The sequence below is a fragment of the Dacryopinax primogenitus genome (genome assembly GCF_000292625.1).
Source record: "Dacryopinax primogenitus strain DJM-731 SS1 chromosome Unknown DACRYscaffold_20, whole genome shotgun sequence".
In the NCBI taxonomy this organism is placed as follows: domain Eukaryota; kingdom Fungi; phylum Basidiomycota; class Dacrymycetes; order Dacrymycetales; family Dacrymycetaceae; genus Dacryopinax; species Dacryopinax primogenitus.
The window spans coordinates 95088-114312 of record NW_024467217.1 but is presented as its reverse complement, the minus strand read 5'-3'; the positions used below and the strand labels follow the sequence as shown (position 1 = coordinate 114312).

Below are 19225 nucleotides of genomic sequence, written 5' to 3'. Positions count from 1 at the left end.
GGTGTCCGGACCATAATCCCCAGTGACGACCGGTCGGCGTACTCGATCATATTGTGGGGTTCACAAGATCCGGCGCGCTCAGGTCCGGCAGTTTATTGTGGGCGCGGTAAACCCTTATTGGACATTATAATCGTCACAGAAGAAGCGCCGCTCGGCAAGCTTTATTCGGTGAAACCTGTCCACGTGGAAAGAAAGGGTGGCGTGACAAATAAGCGCCCATGCACTGGGCCATTATCATATGTTCTCCTCCGGTGCCCCCTCAATCATCTCCTTGTAGTCCTCATACGTAGCAAACGTCGGCAGCTGGCGGAGCTTCCTCCTTTTGCCCATCCCGTGACCACCAGAAACTTTGCGCTTCTCACCTGTCGGGAGCTCGTCTACTTCATCATCCATGTCCACGAGATCTTCCTCGTCGAACTGGTAAAAGTCATCGGCGTCGTCTTCATTTGCTCCGTCGTCAGTATCATAAGGTTCCGGGACAGCGGCGTCATCGTCCTCAAGGTCATTTTCGAAGGCGTCGTCGCTGTCATCTGGTGACAGATCACTGATATCTCTCATGTCATCCTCCATGTCTTCAATGTCCGCACTGTCCATGTCATCGTCTACGTCTTCAAACTTAGGCATCGAAGCCTTCATCGCCTGGAAGATCACAGTTATTTCCATAGCAACCCCCTTTCAAAGCGATGCATTACCTTCCACACCTCCGCCTCATCTTCGCTTTCTTCTGAACCCGCATCCGTCTGATCTGCATCCATTTCACCTTCCGTTACCATATGCTCCCCCTCAGAATCCTCTCGAGACGAAGCCTGCGACTCTGAGTCCTTGTGACCTTTCTTGCGCTTGCTAACCTTGTCTACCTTAGCCTGATGACGTCCCGATCTTTGTGCGAAATACTGATGGAAGAAAAGCTGTTGGCGCATAAGCGGCTGCATGTCAGAGCATCATGTAATTCAGTACGAACCTTGTCCACAGGAATGTATGCTGCCTTTTGTGACCAAAAGGACGGATTATTTACGGTCCCTGCATCACCTTGATACCCTCTGGTGAGCCGAACAATTCCTGGCCTTTCTAGCCCAGAAACACTAGGTTGCATGGCTGATGTACCCTTTGGTCTTGGTTTCTTCGGGTTGCGATATACAAAACGGTCAAGAAAGTGTATGATCGTGTTGAGTCCAAGATCCGCTGTGGCGGTAATTTGTTGGTCAGCCGTCAATTGTCGGGCATGGAGGGAAACAGATGGGTGGAAGTGATGAAGGAGCGGCGACTGGTGCATGTTAGGTTTCACTTATGGGAGAACTGTGGTTTCAACTTACTACTTCCCATAGCTGAGACGATGAGGCATGGGCATACAGAGGGTCCCGTTTCCGAGGATCATATGCTGTTCGTGGGTCGGCTTCCTCCGAAGCACCTTCTAGTATGGACCCAGTCCTCAATAAAGCGCGCAAGTCAGGTTTGTTTGTGAACAACTGAAATGGAGTGTGTAAGTCATGGACACTGCATTGATGAGCAATTGCGCACCTCTCCCATGAGATAAATTGCTCCGCAAATGAAGGGAGGTTGATGCAAGGTCAGGGTCTGAAAGATTCTCTTAACAAACGCTATTTGTCGGTCGAAACTGGGGTCTGCCTTCAATGCCTTGAACAACAGGTTCAAGTACAAGATTTGCTTGGATGCCGTCAGCAGCCGTGGATCAAACAAAGACTCGTAGAGAGTCCTGTAAAACCTGTCGACGATCCCTTTATTGTCGGCCATTACGTGGAAAACGAGCATGAGTGATTGCACCGAAATATTGAAAGTTGCAGAATGAGTAATGCGGAAAAGCAAGTCGACATGTGTATTTAACCTGACAGTACGCCATAAGCTTTCGTTAGGCAATCGACTTTTAAGCACGCACGCTGCTTGATCTAAATTTGCAAAAGGGAGGCTTCGGTTGATACCTGTAAGAATAGCGGCGATCATCTTGGAGTTTTCGTCTTGCTCTTCTGCAGGGGCAGCGGCTTTTACTCTTCCTTTGCCCTTTGCCCGTTTCTTAGGAGCGACTTTGTCTGATTTACCTACAGGCTCATCCGCCTTCCCAATAATTTCGCGAAAGAGGTCGAAGTAAACTTCAATCAAGGCACGGGAAACTTCCAAATCGGACTTGGTTAAGGTGGTTTGGTTGAAGGTGATAACACCATAGTACTTCGCATGCTGATTCTCGGATCCCTTGGCATTGGCAGAAGTAGACGGGGGTCGGAGGATGAGAGAAGACACGTCCCGGATGACCACGGATTTCATGGCAGGATGAGACTGAAGCAACTGCAGGAGATGGAAGGATGCTTTGGATGCAACGGTCCGTTCCAGGTCTCCTAGTTTATTTACTAGAAGTCGGAGCAGGTTCTGCTCCTGCTCTGGTTTCTCCTTCAGGAGCTGCGCCACCAGAGTCATCGCTTGCATTCGAATAAAGGGCAGCGGATCGAGAAGCAATCCCTGTCTAGACATCAGCCAAGTGCGTGTATCTCAACAGAACAGCCGACGAACCTCCAGCAGCTGAAGAATAGAGAAAAAATATTTCTTGACCCAGTCTTCAAAATACCAAATCAGCAAGTGCCTGTCGGTGACATCCGGATGATTCAAAGGTTGATCGCGTATATACCTGGAAGATATGTCAAGGAGGTTAAGATAGAAATCATCGAAGCACTCACTTCAGCTTTCGCGACGGGGCACCACCTCCAACCCACCAGTCTGTGATCGCTCTGATGGCTTTCAGGCTCTCTTCCCTACTCTTCTTCCCAGCCATTGACTTCATGGCATTAAGGGCTCGAGTGTTATGCAGTGGGGAAGATTGAGCCATCAATGTTAAAGCTGACAAACGGTCGGAAAGTGTTCCAGACGAGAGAATCCGGGAGAGAAATATCGCATCCGATCCGCTCATACCGACTATACTCGCGCCCGTGCCGGAGCTTGTGTACGCTTCAACCTCTGCTTCATGGAGTCCTGACGCGTGGGATACTCGGGCAGTAATATCATCGACGGACAGGAAGGGCAAGTTGTCGTTGCGCTCTAATGATGGTAGATCGATATCGTACCAGTGTGGGATCGGAGCCATAATGCATTTTGACACTTTCATTGATTCCTTCTCTCCTGGTTGGGACTTGCTATTGGTGACGGTCGTGGAATTGGGGGGCAAGATACCGGTCTTCGAGACAGGGAACTCTCTTGCTGGGAGGTTCTTTGCAGGTCGAGGTTTCCCCAATCCATACGTTGCTTGCTGCTTGACCCGCGGCCCTGCATTAGCCTTCTTATGATATGCAGGGGTGTTCGTTTTGTTGTTATCGCCCCTGCGATGTCCTTTCTTGAGCATGATCTCAACAAATGATAAAGTCTGAGCTTTCTTCGTCGCCAAAATTCTGCCCAGTTCAGGGTCCTTGTAATTATTATCACAAATATTTTTTTGACACTGAAATGAACCCTACTCCTGCACCTTTCGACTCTCTCATCGACCTCTAGTGTCTGATGGCCAATGTGCAAGCACCATTGGGCGATACGCCAGTGAATGCTCGCCCTATCAAGCGCCGACGACTTGCTAGCTATGATTTGAACGTCCCAATTGTTTCTCAGGTGACGCAGCCATCCACCTTGATACTTGAAGTCAAGCCCTCCCCCTCCTACTGGCAGGATGCAGTTGTTTGTCACTGCTGTCATCGCTATTTATCACCTTCAGCCTCCTCCACGGATTCTGGGATAGGATGTGCACGGTGAGGATACCTACGGATCTTTATATACAACCCTTTCTCATCAAACATCCTGCAGATGTCAGAAAGTAACTTGCATTGTCTGCTCTCGAACATGCACTATGCAAGACCCTTCCCCGCCATCCACTGATGATTCACCTCCCTCAAATATGATATCGCCACGACAGAGATTAAAGCAACTGAGCCGACTGTTGGCAGGGAACAGGCCGTCAAAAACACGACGACGACCACGAAATCCTGGGGAGGACGAAGAGGAGGGCTCGTCAGGGTGTCATCGACGCATTTGTCGGCACTGTGTGGGAAAAGAAACTGCGTACGCTTGGACCACATCTAGAGCTGTCAGTTCCTATGCTGATTACTTCTCAGATGCTATTCCACTTGTTTGGATTGTTTGGCTCAGTTACCACCACCTCCGACCTTCTGACGCATATTTCACCCTTTCCGCTCTCCTATCATTCTCGCTATCAGAGTTGCATGATTGCACGCCTGTGATTCCATTGTTTGTATTCATCTATTTATCTCAGCTCTCTGGACTAGTCGCGGTTGCCCATGATGGATGGTTTTATCTCAGAGATGTTTCGCAAATGCCTTACTCCCCTCTCAACCACTGGGCAACCCTTGAACGTTCGTCTAGTGTCTTACTGCTCTTTGTGTGTTGTGTAGCAGTTGATGTCTTCTGTCTTTCATGAAAACCCGGAATCTCTTGTGCAAGCTGAGGGTAATATTCTGGTGGAGGGGCGAGTTCTCTGCATATTTGTGGCAGCGTCAAGCCTGTTGAAGGTGGAACCTCGGGACGAGCCGTGGCATTGTCGCTTTCAGCTGTGTAGTGGTGTGAGTCATGAGTGACCTCAAGCATGTTGTAGGGATTGCCTTGGCGTGCTTTCTTCCGGAAAGTAGTTTTCAAGCCATGCCCCAAAGAGCGCGAGCAGCCAATAGGTGTCATTGGATTGCTTCGTATATTGCTCCAGCAGCTTTGGAGCACCATGTGATGCCTTAAAGGCGCTGGATGGATATGAAAGTGGTCTGCTTTAGAGTAGACGAGCGGATAGGACCAAGGCTGTTGACTTGCATCGGTACTCATGTTTCTTGGAGCGACACGCTCGGATCGCAGAAGGTCGACGGGGGAACTGCAGAGAGGGGTTCGGAACAATAACATGAGGTGAACAGGTCAGCCATGAACCGAGCATTGGTATTCCTGAAATGGAAAGAATCTCGAACTGGGTCCAATACCTTCTTGGACTGGAATCGTGAGGCAGTGAGCATTGAATGAGTACTTGGAGAGGTGATCAAGCTCATCACAATGGCGAGTTCAATTTTCACTCCGGTGAAATCTGCACCCCATGTATATGGGCTGATATAAATGGCTCTTCTTCAAGATTGCTATTAAGCGCTCCGCCACCTTTCCTCGTTCTCGTCGTCCGACATCTTCTAGACTTTGCAAACTCTACATCTGGGAAGAGTTGCTTCTGGCAAATCGGGGTCGACTCAAGATGTGTATGATGTGTCAAATGTCGGCTCTCGTTGATGCGACGATGTTATTTGGTTTGGGTGGAGCATACACGTTCAGCAACTGGCCCGCCTCGGGAGGAAAGTTATGAGCATTTGTGGAGCCCACATGAACAAATGAAAGAAACAACCGAAGGGAAGCTCATGAACTGGGGAATCAGGAAGGTAGAACGCGGCGTGTGTCAATATTGGCCCTGTCCCGTAGTAAAGGGATCATTGCATCGCCACCGATAATTATATCTAAAAGAAGAAATTGGTGGCCCTGAAACAGTACTAGCGTGCCGCGCAATGTGGCCAGTCATCTCCGCCCAAGCCGGTACCGTGTTCGCGGGGCTTATTCCTGTATGCTCTGCGGCCGTTCACATCGGTCTTGTCTCCCTCTTTCTGTCTAATATCCAACTTTCCCATCTACATCCTATTCCTCTATTTGCCTTCGAACATCTCGTTCCCCTTGTACTTGCAAACAAGCGCTCTCAATCACTTGTTCCACGCTCACGTCTCTCATTACCTTCTCTCATCTTCTAATGATGTTCAACGCATCGCTCGCTATCATCGCACTTGTTCTTTTGGTGCGCAACGCGTATGCTGCGTCTGCCTCGGACTGGCAGAAACGCACAGTATATCAGGTCATGACGGACCGCTTCGCTCTTCCTCCTTCGGAAGACGCACAGGGCAAGACATGCGACGCAAGCGCCCAGCTCCCGTGCGGGGGCACTTGGTCTGGTATCCGTGCGTTTTTCTCCGCCACTTTATCATGTTGTCCCTGTTAAGGCAACCCCCCAGAAAATCATCTCGACTACATACAAGCAATGGGTTTTAATGCTATCTGGATCTCTCCGATTGTATCCCAACTGCAGGTTCCCCTACCCCCTCCGGCAGATGGCACTGCATATCACGGTTATTGGCCTGAAAATATCTACGCGTTGAACGATGCTTTTGGCTCAGACTCTGATCTGCGCTCTCTCATCAACGCTGTCCATAGCCGCGGCATGTACATCATGGTCGACGTGGTAGTGAATCACATGGCAACGTACAACACCACGAGCCCGTCAGCTGCCCCCACAAGCCCGCTAGCAGGAATCAGCTTGAATGGATACAACCCTTTCAATCAGGATAGCGATTACCACTCATTTTGTCCCATTACGGACTACGGAAATCAGACCATGGTTGAGCAGTGCTGGCTTGGCAGCGCGGCCGTCCCTCTCGCCGACGTGAATACCGAAGATCAAGCCACAGTGGACCTGTACTACTCCTGGATCAATACCCTCATTTCCAACTATACTTTCGATGGTCTGCGTATCGACACCGTCAAGCACATACGAAAAAGTTTCTGGCCAGGTTTTGCTAATGCCTCTAGTGTATTCACCCTAGGAGAGGTGCTGGATGGGGATGCTCAGTATGTCGGAGACTACACGAACTACCTTGACGCTGTGTTCGACTACCCTGGGTGGGGTATGATCCTTCAGGCATTCCAGACTACCGGTGGTAGCATGAGCATGCTTGCGCAGAGCATTCAGAATACCAGCACGTACTTCAAGAACGGTGGTTTCTCCACTGGCAGTTTCTTGGAAAACCATGACCAACCACGATTCCCGAGCTTCACCAACGACACCGGCCTCATCAAGAACGCCATCGCTTACACGTTCATTGGCGATGGCCTCCCCATTGTGTATGAGGGCCAGGAACAGGAGTACTCCGGGGGTGCGGTGCCAAACAATCGGGAAGCGATCTGGCTGTCTGCTTACGAACAAGATAAACCCCTATTCAAGCACATCACTAGCCTTAACATGGCCCGACAGGCTGCGATGAACGGATCGTCCTCCTTCCTCTCGACTCATGTAAGGTCACTAATATATGGTCTCGACTGAAGCTTACTGGGTCTCTGCAGATGAAAGTCCTCTCGACCTCTGCGCATTCTATTGCTCTTGCCAAGTACCCGATGCTGGCTTCACTGACCAACATTGGACAAGGTTCGCAAGGCCAGGTGTCTGTGTCGGTTGGTAGCCTTGGCACCGGATATTCTGCGAACAGTCAGCTTGTTGAAGTGCTTAGCTGCACTGAGGTAAATGTCGACGGCAGTGGTAACTTGGCATTTACCACGCAGCAAGGTGCTCCAGCTGTGAGTAAATTCACCACTCCTTTCCGTTCGCCATTGATGAATCTTTCAGGTATTCCTGCCCAGTTCTATGGTGAACTCCAAGGTCTGCACTAATCTCGTAAAGAACGGTTCAGGTGCACCGGGAATGTTCTCCGCAAGCGTTTATGTCATCTCGATCGCTGCTGCCAGCGCCATCGCTCTGAGCATGTTTGTTGGGTCTTAAAGTTAGACTGTATTCTCAGACAATGGACTCTGAAGAGACATACCTTGACATATGATTCACTTGGACTTCTTACCGTAGTTTAGATGTGCACTGATACAAGTGCTTTGATGACAATTAATCAGAAGTGTGGCATGGTGTCACGTGATGCCGCGACTCAAAAGACAAGACAAAGGAACACCGTTCGCGCGTGTCATGTCTGGCTGTGATCACTGACTGACATGGCTCAACTCGTTCAATACATGGATACCGCCCGTCGAGGCACCTCTGTCCGCACCTCTCTCGAGGTTGCCATCCTGAGCCACTGCTGTGTTGTCACCGCCCTGCATGCAGTCTCCCCTCTGGCTCATCAACATCACCCTGGCATCTTCGCTCAACGTCTGGTCATCCTACACACCCTCTTATCCTGATCCGTTCCCCGTCGTACTCGTTGCGTTTCCCTAAACTTATGGCTCACTCGGGAGCACGCAAATCGGATCCCCGCGTCTCTTCTCTCGATGTACACATCGTGCCACGCAAGCCACCAGTCAGCATTTGGGACATGCCGCCCGACGGAACTGCACCACACAGCGCGCCGCGCCCACAGCAAGTGGTCAACCGGAAGAAATCCACTAGAGAGATTGTCGCACAGTTTGAGGCACGAGAGGCAGCTTCATCAGGAGGAACGCCAAACAAACCGCATTATCAGAGTGAGAGAGCGCCGCAGACCACACCACGCAGGCAGAGGCTTCCGGGAGACGGACTAGGCGTGCCGTACACTTCTATGCCGCGAGTGTCATCCAACCTCACCCCGCCAGTGCGGCCTCACTCTACTGGCCTCACACCGCCCCGACCTCCAGAAGAATACTCTCCACCACAGAAGGATCGCAGTCCGCTGCGTGACAGCCTGCGGAATCTGTTTGCAATCTTCAAGAAGGGGAAGAGCCCAGCAGGAAAGGAGGACGAGGTGGTGGCGTATCAGAGAGATAAGGAGGTGCATAGAGATACCTGGCACGGGGACACGTCGGAAAGCGCAGCGAGAAGGACAGTGGCTGGAAGTATGCAGAATACGCCCGAAAAGGAGCTCCCTCCCGTTACGCCAGAACAGCGCAAACTCGGTCCTGCGGTATGTTCCTTGTCTATCAACTTGTAGGCCGCTACTGACATCTCAATAGCCACTTCGGTCGGGCCTTGTGTACTACTTGACTGTTGAAAAACAGTGGACCAAGCGGCAAATCTCTCTTGAACCACCTTTTCTCTTTATGACCGACCCTGTACTTGCAACTCCTTCTCTCGCGATGCGGCTGGAGACACTGACAAGCGTGCACTCGCTCCCGCGGTCGTCAGCCCTCACCCTTCCTCCCATACGCCAGAAGGACTTTCCAGAGGAGCCGTATGTATTTGAGCTGGAGTTCGAGGAGGGTAACCGGATTGAAATATTCGCCCTGGAGAGTGCGTCGACGCGGTCGAGTTGGGTGAGCGTCTTCTGGTGAGTACATATTCTGATCGAATTCGGATATATCACTGAGATCCATTTAGGGATGCCGTCCTTTCCATGCAACCGGGACCCAGTATGCCACCTCCCTCCAAACAGGATGACGACCCTTTCCTGTCTCCCAGTCTTTCGGATCCAATGACACACCATCCTCCTTTACGGGTGATGAACGGTCCTATTCCAGCGTCTCCGAACTCAAACACGCTCCCGTCACCCCTGCCGATGGCAAGAGGTGACTCGATTGATAACGTCGGGCAAATGGCGGGACACACCAGTGCGCCGGGAAGTGGCAGCAAGCTTCGACAATCGTCCCTCCCCCATGATGCCCTCGGACTGACGAGTCCTAACTCGATCGGTTTGGTGATCGACGCTCCCGTGCCGACAGGGCCATCACCTCGGCCAACAAGTCGACCACTACCATCCCTGCCAACGGATCAACCTCCTTCCCCAGAGAGAGTTCAGCCAAATCCGACAATACCCGACGTCACACCCGTGCCTGTTGACGAGCAGGGCGCCGATATAATTCGTTTCCCCAGCGCTTTTTCCAGACGAAGCCGTACAACACATGGAAGTCCGATGTCTCATGCACTATTCTCACCGCAAACTGAGCCCGACACTACGCCAACCTCTCCAGCCTCTTCACCTCCTCCAAAACACGTGCTGTCGCCAGCGGCAGATATCGAGAGCACAGAAACACGGGATGCTATTCGGCTGTCTTCAATTCGTTCTCCTAGTCCGACCGTTTCTCGAAGAACTTCGTTCGCAACAAAGAACAACTCACCACGTTCACCCTCCATTCAGACACTGTCGCAGTTGTCTGTCGTTCGTATGCGACTGGCCAAGCTCGAGGTAGGGGAGGCACGTGTAGTCCCAACTTCTCCGACGCAACCCCAAGGAGCATCGTCGCCTAAACCGCGGCCACCCCAGTCACCACCTAAACCGGTACAGGCCCGACAGCCGGACACCCCGAAGACGGTGACTCCGAAGAGCTCCATTCTCACACCTAACCGACGTCTTTCTAACATGTCTTTTCACACGCCTCCTCTCACGGTCAAGAAGAGGGGCACCATTCTGCTATCTCGCTTTCCCTTGCCATCCTCTATAGGGGAAGTGAGCAGTGGGGGTGAAGAGTCCTCTGCGGAGTCTGATATTGGCCGAGCCCCACCCTCGAATGCTACGAGAAGTTCGCCGACAAGGCGCTCTCAATTGCACGTTGTTTACGAGTCTCATAGAGATTCTAGCGCTTCTGGACAAACATATTTCACGACTGCGCGTTCTTCGCAGCACCCGGAAGGGTATCCTGTTGAATGGCCGGACAGCAGCACAGATAGTGGGAGCTGGTCTGGAGAAGGACCTCGGAAGGACAGTGGTTCATCGGTGGCAACTGATAGATCGTCCATTGTAGCAACTCCTGTCGATCTACCGCCCCAGCTTGACCTCGAGCCTGTAATCGCCATGCTTGAGCCTCTTCCGGCACACTATTCCAATCTCTCCGAGAAAATGGATGGTGTCAGAAATGGGCTTGGTAATGTTGCTGGCGACGTGCAGAAGGCATTAATGGGTATCGCTGAACTGAGGACTGATATTGCCACGACCGCGCCTCCTGAGAAGGCCACGTCCGCCCTGGATGAGGAAGCATGGCAGCACGTACGGAGGCAGCTCTCGGAGCTTATCTTGTTAGTCTCAGAGAGCGTGGCTGGCAAGGGCATTACAAAGCCAGAGTCGCAGGAGGCGGAGAATGTGCAGACCATGAGAAACTTGGGCAAACGTGGCAATGATGCATCAGTCGTTGATGACGGTGCTCCAGAGCTCATGGACACTGAGAAACCCGTAATTGCAGAGGCTGTCCCCAATGGCCTTCCTAAGGAGGTTAGCCCGTGTAAAGGTTCCACGTCTGAAGACTCACTCTTATTTGCAGGAGCTTGTGGCATCGCTTGAGCCCCTTCTAGAACAGCAGAAGCATTTGCATCTTCAGCAAACAGACACCATCCGTTATCTTAATGAACTTAACCCATGGCTTCAGAAACTTGCGCTTACCGCGGAGAAGGGCGATGAAGTGCCGGCCGAGTTGCAGCGTATCGCTAAAGCGCTGGGGATCGAGAGGCCGAAGCCACAAGATGGTGAAGAAGTTGCGAAGGAAGGTCCATCATTTGTCACGCACGTGATAGACAAGCTTGATGGGATACGAGCGATCGTAGATGCTAACCAACAGTCTCGGGAGGGTACGTCACCTTTCTTCACGGGACCAGACTTTAATAGCTGATGAGGATACAAGCTATGAATGCTGTGCTCAAGACACTTGCAGAACAACGTCAAGAACAAGAGAAGCTTCTTCGTTCTGTGGCAGCAGAACTCTCCAACGACATTCGAGGTGAACGTCTGCGTTTCGTTGATGCCATGAAGGAAGCTACTACCCTCAATGTGCAAGGCACGTGAATGACAGGACTCGAGGACTGTGTCTAATAGCTTTACAGTGCATCTAGAGGAGTTTAAGAAGCAGCTGAATCACGAAGTGTTTCGAATGACTCAGGATGTCGGGCATTTGCGAGACGACAAGATGAAGCTTGAACAAGCAATCGCGGAGCTCTTCGCCATAAAGGCAAAGCATGGAGACCACGTAAGTCTTCTCACTCCAGGGGATGTCTATGATACTCATGATTTGAGCAGCTGTATCAAATGCAACAGGCGGCTCACCAGGCACAACAAGCCAGTATGCAGACTCAAGTGTCCCAACCGAAAGTTGCACCTCCACCGCCTGTGCAACAATTCCTACATCCTCAGCATGTGCCGGGGATGATGTACAACCTTCCAGGGGGATATGCCTCTATACCGAGTCAACAACAACAGCCAGTGAGGCACTCCATACCTCCCGCAAATGCACGCATCAATATGCCACCCCCATTGGCCGTGCAACAACCAATACGGCAAGGAGCTCATGCAAGCCGACCGTTGCCCTCCACAGGTGGCCGAACGGCTGCAGCTGGGGGCCCTCGTTCTGGTAAATAGCCCGTGTTAACCCAATCTGGTTTCTGGACACTGGACATTTCTGGGACAGTCAAATAGTGAACTGTACTTCTAGTTATTGTCTATACAATTTGTTTCACCACAGTCGTGTCCCTAACTCGGGATGAAAGTTGAGCCGCGGTAAAATGGAGATGTTAGGAAAAGCGGCTCTTGAGGCATCGGAGTGAGATGGTTCTTCCGACACCCAAAATACATAAATGGCACCATTCGGAGTCCCCCTTTGCCTTTGCCTCGTAAAGGTACACTTTACGGTAGGACCGTTTCTGTCGTGATGATAGGTGATTAACATTTTCCAAGTGGCTTAGCAATCAAATCAATCCTTCGCCGTGGTTCGGACCGGTCGGTCCACTTCTTGCCCCTTCTCCGCTTGCTGACGCCACCTGGACAGTGTTGAGCTAGGTCACCACGCTCGCCTACATATGCTGTCCCTTCGTTCCCTCGTCAAGCCAGCAACATCATTTGCTTTCCGTCGAACGATGTCTTCCGCCGCTCTCCCAAGCAGGACCTTCCTCATCTACGCCCCGGATCTTCCGGACGCGGCACCCCGTCGGGCCAACGTTCGCCCGTCCCACCTTGCGGCTAACCAGGACCGTATGGACACTGGCATTTTCAGTGCGTTGAAAGCAATTTATGAAGGGGAATTTGCTAAAACTGGATCACAGTGCTTGGCGGTGCCTTGCTGGACACCGAGGGAAAGATGGTCGGCAGCAGCATCGTGATGCGCGCTGAATCACTTGCCGAGGTCAAGGCCTATGTGGAGCAGGACATCTACTACACTGGGGGTGTGGTACGTCTGGAGTTGCCCAATGTACGAGTTGGAAATGCTGACGGGCAAACAATAGTGGGATCCAGCGAAACTGATCATTACCGAGTTCAAGACTGCCCCTCGTGCTCCTCCGTCTTGAGCTGTCATTTGTACCCAGTTAACAAGTGGAATGTAATGCGTGCACAGTCCTTGCCGTTATATGAACCCACAAAGAGCTCAGGTACACGGCCAACTGAGCGTCATTTAAATCATGGCAGCACGAGGCATACCATGCATTGGTATACAAATGCAGCATGATAGATATAGTACAAGAACAAACATTCACCCATTGCAAACCAATCACTTCCGTCTCCTCCCGCGCTCGTTCTCCTGACCAGGTTTAGCAATCCTCTTGCTGCGATTCTTGTTCTTCACGTTTGCGGTGGAGAAGAAATTGGTGGCCTTCTTCTTGTTTGTGGTCATTCGGGGAGCTTTCTTTGGTCGGACCTCCTCGGGACCGTCATCCTCTTCCTGCACAGGCCGCTTGCGGGACTTGCTCGGGGATGATGATGAGGATAGCGCGGTTTCTGCAAAAATGTTCAGAACAGGGAAAGTACAGAAAAACAAATAACGCACTTGTCAGCTCGTCTGTGGGGCCAGCGAGAGTACTCATGGCTTCCTCCCAGGTCATCTCTGATACCTCAGCATCCTCGTCGACGCTTTCACCGCTCTCGTCTTCATCTTCATCTTCGTGCTCACCCTCATCTTCATCATCGTCCACTTCATCATCGTCTGCTGCATCCTCGTCCTCGTCCTCGTCCTCGTCCTCGTCCTCTTCATCATCGTCCACCTGACTCCCCTCAGCACCCACAACTTCAGGCACCGCGACGTCGTCCCCATCACCTTTCTCATCCACATCAAGCCACTTCGTCCCATTAGGGAACTTCAGCACCCTAATATCCTGTTGAACTCCCAGGAGCTTCTTTTCCTTCTTGTCCACCTTCGCCTTCTCCTTCGCCTCTGCTCGTTCCTTGTCCTTCTGCCGGTCTTTGTCGTTTACTGGGGGCTTGGTATAATATGGCAGCTTGCCCCGCTGCCAATCGCCAAGCACCATACGTGCGACCGTGTCTCTATCCGGCTCGCCACCCTTGAGGAGCTTTCCCGTCTTCCGAGCCAGTTTCTCTAGCCACAGGTCCGTCGCTTCGATATCCACGGGCACGCCTTCCAGCTCACCCTCCTTCCCCCATGTCCAGGAAGCGTTCACACCATACGTGCGGCCGAGATACTCAGGCCTGACGCGACCCAATAGCTCGGGGACATATTCGGATGGATTGGGCAGCGCCGATAGACGGATAACCCCCTTGAGGACCGTATCTGTCTCCGAGTCATTCTTGGATATGGGAACGATGCCCGGGCAGTCGATCAGGTATATCTTCTTGGTGAGGGTGATGTACTGCCAGACCTTCGTCTCCCCTGGGATGGGTGCAACAGTGCAGACCTTGTTTTTCTTGAGGCAGTTGATGATACTCGATTTACCCACGTTTGGGTAACCGATGAAGCCTACAGAGATCTGCTTCTTGTCCGAGTGCAGATTTTGGAATTGGCGCAGTAGCTGGATGAGAGAGCCTTTCCCGAAGGAATGGTGGAGGGAGGCATGGAAGGCGAGTGTGGGGGCGATCTGCGACAAGTGAGAAAGCCAGCGGGCCTGGATACGGTCAGTCCCGTGTCTAGAACAACCGGCATAGTAGGAGAGAAAAGGTGATATGACAAAGGTTATGTGTGTCCCGGAACTAAGACAGCGACCGTCGTTTCCCTTTGGGGTGGACCACCATCAACTCTACCAGTACGTCGTCCCTCCCCGCCTTCTAAAACGCCTCACCAGCGTCCAATACGGACACAGCTAAGCAGAAGGGGAATGGGGAAGGCTATTCGTTCTCCCACTTCCGTAACGGTCTCCCGCTCTGGGCCCTAGGGCGTCCGTGAGGGGGGAAGGGGAGACCTGACTTGGATGTGGGGTTGGGAGAGGAAAAGAAGAAAAGAAAATTGGACAAAATTAGAGACAAAGACAGGAACTCGAACTCACCACAACCCAGCTCGGCACCAAATCACACTTGTTCATGATGAAGACCACCTGTTTATGCGCCCGTTCCTTCTTGATAAAATCCATCACAGCTTCGCACATCGTCCCCTTCGGGTCTCTTGCATCGAGTACATGCACAAGCACATCACTGGAATCGATGACCTTGTGCAACTCGCCGTGTATTCGCCTGGAGGTACCCTTGGCAAAAAGGGGGTGTGAAGGAAGGTCCTTGTACTCGTTTTCTGGAGCAACTTCTTCCGGGTCAGCAGGAGCAGGGACGGTGCCCTCCGCGGGAGCCTCTTCTTCGTCCCCTTCAGCAGGTTGGGTAGATGGTCCTGCAGCAGATGCAGCAAGTTCCTCGAAAGAGCCCACATCCACGTGAACGCGTTTGCGCTGCGCTTTGGGCCCAAACGTCTCTCCAAACGGCTCGACCTCAACAATTTTCGGTCGCTGTCACCTATTAGACCCAGGAAAAAAAATCCAATGGCTTGAATACGCACCTGAGTCGTTCCAGGATTTGCATCGGTAGCGAGCAAGCTCAGAGGCAGCTTGTTCCTCCTCATCACGACACTGAACGGATCCCTCGCCTTGTCACTCAACGCATTGCGGAAATGTGTCAAAGCATCCTGGCTGATCACCCTCGTGTTCCCGAACCACCTCTTGTCTGGCGCGACCCGGCCAGGCTCGGTCTCCGCCTCGGTCTTCTGGTATGCAGCAGCCTCGATGATCTTCCCATTCCGGTCGCGCACGGCCTTCCCGCCGGTGAGGACTTTGGCACGCTTGGCGGCTTTGGCATCCCGGTAGAAATTCTCGCCTTTGACTTTCTTGAGGTGTGGACCAGAGCCAGATGCACCTGTGGGAGTAGGCTTTTTAGTTACCTTTACGCCCATTTTTGGAGTTGAAAAGGGAGAGGGGGAAGAGAGGGGGAAAAAGGCAGAGAGAGCTGGTTGAAATTTCGACAGATATTTTCAGTCCCTGTTCCAAAAAGTTCCGTGTGACAAAACGGGAATAGGTCCCGCGCTTCTCATGCGCCTTGACCACACACAAGTCAATCTCGAGCGCTCGTCTGTGCACTCTGCAGAGCAGGAACAAGATGGCTTCCACCGTCTACCGCTACCTCGTACGCACTACCGTACACCGCTCTCCCAGAAAACTCAACTTCCATTCATAGCAACGTCAAGCGCACGAACAGCCCGTCTACTTCTGGAGCATCCTCATCGGCCTCGCGGGGCCAGCGATGCTCGTCACAGTACCCCCAATCCGGAGGCGTATGGGCTATGTCAGGCCCGAAGACCCACCTTACACTTACCCACGTGAGTACCTATTGAGACTGAAAGTGATGAGGCTGATGCTGGGACAGTGCCTAGGCGAGAACGGAGAGCTACTGTAGGGTTCGAGGATCCTGAGGAGTGGGCGGGAAAATGGGACTTGCCTAAAAGGGGTTCGACGCGGCCGAATGAGTAAATGTGCCTTGTGGGAGCGTATATGCTCAGAAGAGAATGAAACAACACACGACTAAACTGTGGTGTAAATGTATCCTCAAAGGAATGACGAGGCTTGTCCTCGATTTCGAATGGGTACTCGCAACGCATGGATTCGCAAAGTCTACAACATGATCCATATCAAACTAAAGCTACATGGTGCCAGGACATCACTGGCCGTCCCCAAAATCGCCCATAGACACCAGGCCGTCTAGCGCCTCCCCCACGTCATCAGGCAGATCACTCTCACCGCCGACGTCCGCTGTAGCAGCATCCTCCATTCTCACGTCTTCCTCTCCTCCTGCACCATGTCCTGCAGAAATGCCACCCTCCGCATCTGCCTCAGATGCAGTTTCAGACACAGCAGGTTGCAGCCTGCTTTTACCGTTGCCTCGTCCTCGTTTTCTTCCCTTCCCTCTCCCTCCCCCCCTGCTCCTGCCTCTCGTCGCGCCACTCCCGCTCGGAACGAGTTCTTCCATCGTATCCTCCTCACCCATACCAACCATGCTTTCCTCCCCACCTACTTCGACCGTGTTCGCATCCCCACCAGCATCCGTTGCATTTTCCCCATCCTGATCCGCAGTACCCTTCCCTTTCCCCTTAGCCCTCCCCCGTCTCTTCCCCTTCCCTCCCCCAGGAGCTGTCCCGCTCCTCCTAGGCACCTTCGCCCCCCCAAGCAAAGGATGCGGTACCCCCTCTGTCCTCTCCTTCCTCTCCAGTCCCAATCCAGGGGCGAAGTGTACTCTACCTCGAGAGGTGGGGATAGAGCCGAATTTATCCTGCACTCCTTCGGGTCCGGACGTGGGCTGCCTCGTGTAAGCAGGCCGGGGCTGGATGTGTACTTGACGGAAACGGATGTGTCGTGATGTCAGATGCTGCGGGAGGACGTGTTTCGTTCCTTTGCTCGAGCTTGGGTCTGCGTGTCCCTGTGAGCACCGTGTCTGCAAGCGAGAAAGAGCGGCAAGGACGAAAAAGAAGCACGTAGACATAGAGATTAGAAAAGAAGAGTGGAGATAACGAACCTCGCATGTCCCGGAAGATGATTTCGCTTCCTATCAAGCTCGCGTGTCCCCCTTGGTAGATAGCTGTTCCCAACTGTAAGTATGGTGTAGGCGTGTCTAGGCCCTGCGCATTATCAGGTGCTGATCCAGTTATATAAAAAGATAGAGAGCGCACAATTAACCGATAGTGTTGGGCCGAGGGAGGCGCTGTCCCAGAGGGGACGACGCCCAAGTCGAAAGTTACGTATTCGACCTACAAAAGTGTCGGTGATGCATCACAGTGTGCTGCAGAAGATGAAGCCCACCTCTTCCTCAGTTTCGTATTCATCGTCTGTGATGTTGTCGAATGATGGTTGGTGATGCCATGCTGGACCGAGGAGAGATGAAGAAAAGGGAAGGGATGTAGAGTCATCCATTTTGGTGGTGATAATATCAATGTTGAAATGTTTGAATCCCTCAGTAGGCGCAGGAAGCAGGTTAGGGGTCTTCACGTGATTCCCTTTCTTGGAAGGATGAACTCTTTTCTGTCATGTTTCCCAAAAAAGGTAATTTGAAACAGGTGGCGTAATCTCACGTCAGCAGGGCAACTGACATGTTTTGTCGATCACATCCCAACAAAGGGCAAGGGACCCGGTCAACTCCCGTGCTTCGATGGTGGATTACCCCGGCCCGGCCAGGTCAGGGGTTTCCTCTCTTGCTTCTCTCACCGAGCCAAACGGGGCTCTCCATCTGTCTTCTGCGCGACAAAACTGAGATATCGATATCTCATATCGCAGCCATATCACAGGGCAATCCTTCGCCATGAAACAGAACAAAAACAGACAAGAAACTAACACGGCGGGCTATCAAGCATTCTGCTCTATCGTCGGCCGTGCATCGGCCGGGCCGGCATCGGAGGTGTGCTTGCTAATCTAGCCGACGTGGGGGTCCGGTGCAACACTAGGCGCCTAATATGGATGGAGGAGCACAACTCCAACTCTTGGGGTGATTATCGGCTCGGATATCGCGTGCACAATGTCTCATGGGATCCACCTATTCTATCCTTCGTATCCAGCACAACGAGACAATTCCACCTTGGGATACTTGGCTATCATATCGTCCTATTGGCTGGCAGATTAATCCTCCCGAGCTGGACCTCTCTGATGCTTCTCACATTCTGCGTCCAATCGAGAGAAGCGTGGGGGGCGTGTGCAGCCCTGTCCTATACCCTTCTCACCCCTCGAAAGAAACTGCTTCTGCCAGCGCCTGCTCCCGCCGGTTCGGTTCGGAGCGGTTCACCCTCGACCCATCTGGTCACAAAGTCACCTTCTCCTGGTCCTCGCCCTCACTTCCCCACTTCCACATATCAGCCCCTGCTCATACACATCATTAATAGCTCACCCCCTCCCTGTCCCTCCTTTCCTCACACGACCATCATCACCGCCGTCCCCGTCCCCGCCCTCGTCATCCTCACCCTTCCCTTCATCAACCTGGGTGTGACTTGGTTGTATTGCTGAATTGAGCTGAGCTGGTGAACTGTTCACCCGCGCGACAAATCGGGAATTACCTTAAGGAGCGAGATCGTTACCACTTCCGGCCATCACCTCCCTCATACGTATTGCCCATATCCCCCCCCCCCCCCAAACTCATCTATTATATCAATGGCCGTCTCGAAAGGCAAGTCTGCTGCCGCTGCCGCTGCCGCTGCAGCAGCCGCCACCGCCAACGGGTCTGCAACACAGGGCACCAACGCCGGAAGACACGTCCCCCACGTTAAGAAGGCTTGTGAACGGTGCAGGCGGAACAAGAGCAAGTGTGATGGTGTGCCTGGGAGTACATGCAGGAGCTGTGCCCAGGTGGGCTACGAGGTGCGTCACCTCCAC

The 19225-nt window shown here is 52.5% G+C and overlaps 8 protein-coding genes across 8 annotated transcripts in view; 5 read left to right on the top strand and 3 right to left on the bottom strand.

The window, feature by feature from the left end:
- Positions 1–234: 234 nt before the first annotated feature.
- On the bottom strand, positions 235–3309 carry DACRYDRAFT_83816 (CBF-domain-containing protein; the record flags this gene model as incomplete). The annotated part of the gene is made up of 8 exons (XM_040776638.1): positions 2685–3309; positions 2521–2635; positions 1895–2469; positions 1519–1843; positions 1314–1466; positions 962–1264; positions 693–908; positions 235–639 (listed from the first exon to the last, which is right to left on the bottom strand). The coding sequence occupies exons 1-8, from the start codon at positions 3107–3109 to the stop codon at positions 235–237; spliced, it is 2517 nt and encodes an 838-aa protein (XP_040624961.1). The 5' UTR covers positions 3110–3309.
- Positions 3310–3631: 322 nt separating this feature from the next.
- Positions 3632–4254, top strand: DACRYDRAFT_96701 (uncharacterized protein). The gene is made up of 3 exons (XM_040777396.1): positions 3632–3737; positions 3793–4047; positions 4101–4254. Exons 2-3 carry the CDS (start codon positions 3836–3838, stop codon positions 4156–4158), a joined length of 270 nt encoding a protein of 89 aa, XP_040624960.1. The 5' UTR covers positions 3632–3737; positions 3793–3835; the 3' UTR covers positions 4159–4254.
- A 1386-nt stretch (positions 4255–5640) lies between these two features.
- Positions 5641–7673, top strand: DACRYDRAFT_24599 (alpha-amylase). Its single transcript, XM_040773755.1, has 4 exons — positions 5641–5969; positions 6024–7078; positions 7129–7359; positions 7409–7673. The coding sequence occupies exons 1-4, from the start codon at positions 5765–5767 to the stop codon at positions 7559–7561; spliced, it is 1644 nt and encodes a 547-aa protein (XP_040624959.1). The 5' UTR covers positions 5641–5764; the 3' UTR covers positions 7562–7673.
- Positions 7674–8006: 333 nt separating this feature from the next.
- Positions 8007–12094, top strand: DACRYDRAFT_118834 (uncharacterized protein; the record flags this gene model as incomplete). The annotated part of the gene is made up of 7 exons (XM_040770666.1): positions 8007–8663; positions 8713–9026; positions 9077–10901; positions 10951–11254; positions 11308–11460; positions 11507–11649; positions 11700–12094. The coding sequence occupies 7 exons, from the start codon at positions 8007–8009 to the stop codon at positions 12036–12038; spliced, it is 3735 nt and encodes a 1244-aa protein (XP_040624958.1). The 3' UTR covers positions 12039–12094.
- Positions 12095–12459: 365 nt separating this feature from the next.
- DACRYDRAFT_24598 (NGP1NT-domain-containing protein) lies at positions 12460–15789 on the bottom strand. Its single transcript, XM_040773754.1, has 7 exons — positions 15382–15789; positions 14885–15331; positions 13438–14506; positions 13043–13388; positions 12899–12993; positions 12719–12843; positions 12460–12668 (listed from the first exon to the last, which is right to left on the bottom strand). Exons 1-4 carry the CDS (start codon positions 15769–15771, stop codon positions 13162–13164), a joined length of 2133 nt encoding a protein of 710 aa, XP_040624957.1. The 5' UTR covers positions 15772–15789; the 3' UTR covers positions 12460–12668; positions 12719–12843; positions 12899–12993; positions 13043–13161.
- A 173-nt stretch (positions 15790–15962) lies between these two features.
- Positions 15963–16405, top strand: DACRYDRAFT_71132 (uncharacterized protein). Its single transcript, XM_040775934.1, has 3 exons — positions 15963–16001; positions 16053–16194; positions 16242–16405. The coding sequence occupies exons 1-3, from the start codon at positions 15975–15977 to the stop codon at positions 16343–16345; spliced, it is 273 nt and encodes a 90-aa protein (XP_040624956.1). The 5' UTR covers positions 15963–15974; the 3' UTR covers positions 16346–16405.
- A 956-nt stretch (positions 16406–17361) lies between these two features.
- Positions 17362–17616, bottom strand: DACRYDRAFT_39931 (uncharacterized protein; the record flags this gene model as incomplete). Its single annotated transcript, XM_040774470.1, has 2 exons — positions 17362–17487; positions 17539–17616. Coding segments are annotated over 2 exons (204 nt in total), but the record flags the coding sequence as incomplete, so codon positions are not given.
- Positions 17617–19003: 1387 nt separating this feature from the next.
- Positions 19004–19225, top strand: part of DACRYDRAFT_101988 (uncharacterized protein) — a gene marked incomplete at its 5' end in the record, with an annotated part of 3517 nt that continues 3295 nt past the window's right edge. The window contains one exon of the mRNA XM_040767602.1: positions 19004–19163. Coding sequence (XP_040624954.1) covers positions 19004–19163 — 160 coding nt within the window. The remainder of the gene's footprint in view (positions 19164–19225) is intronic.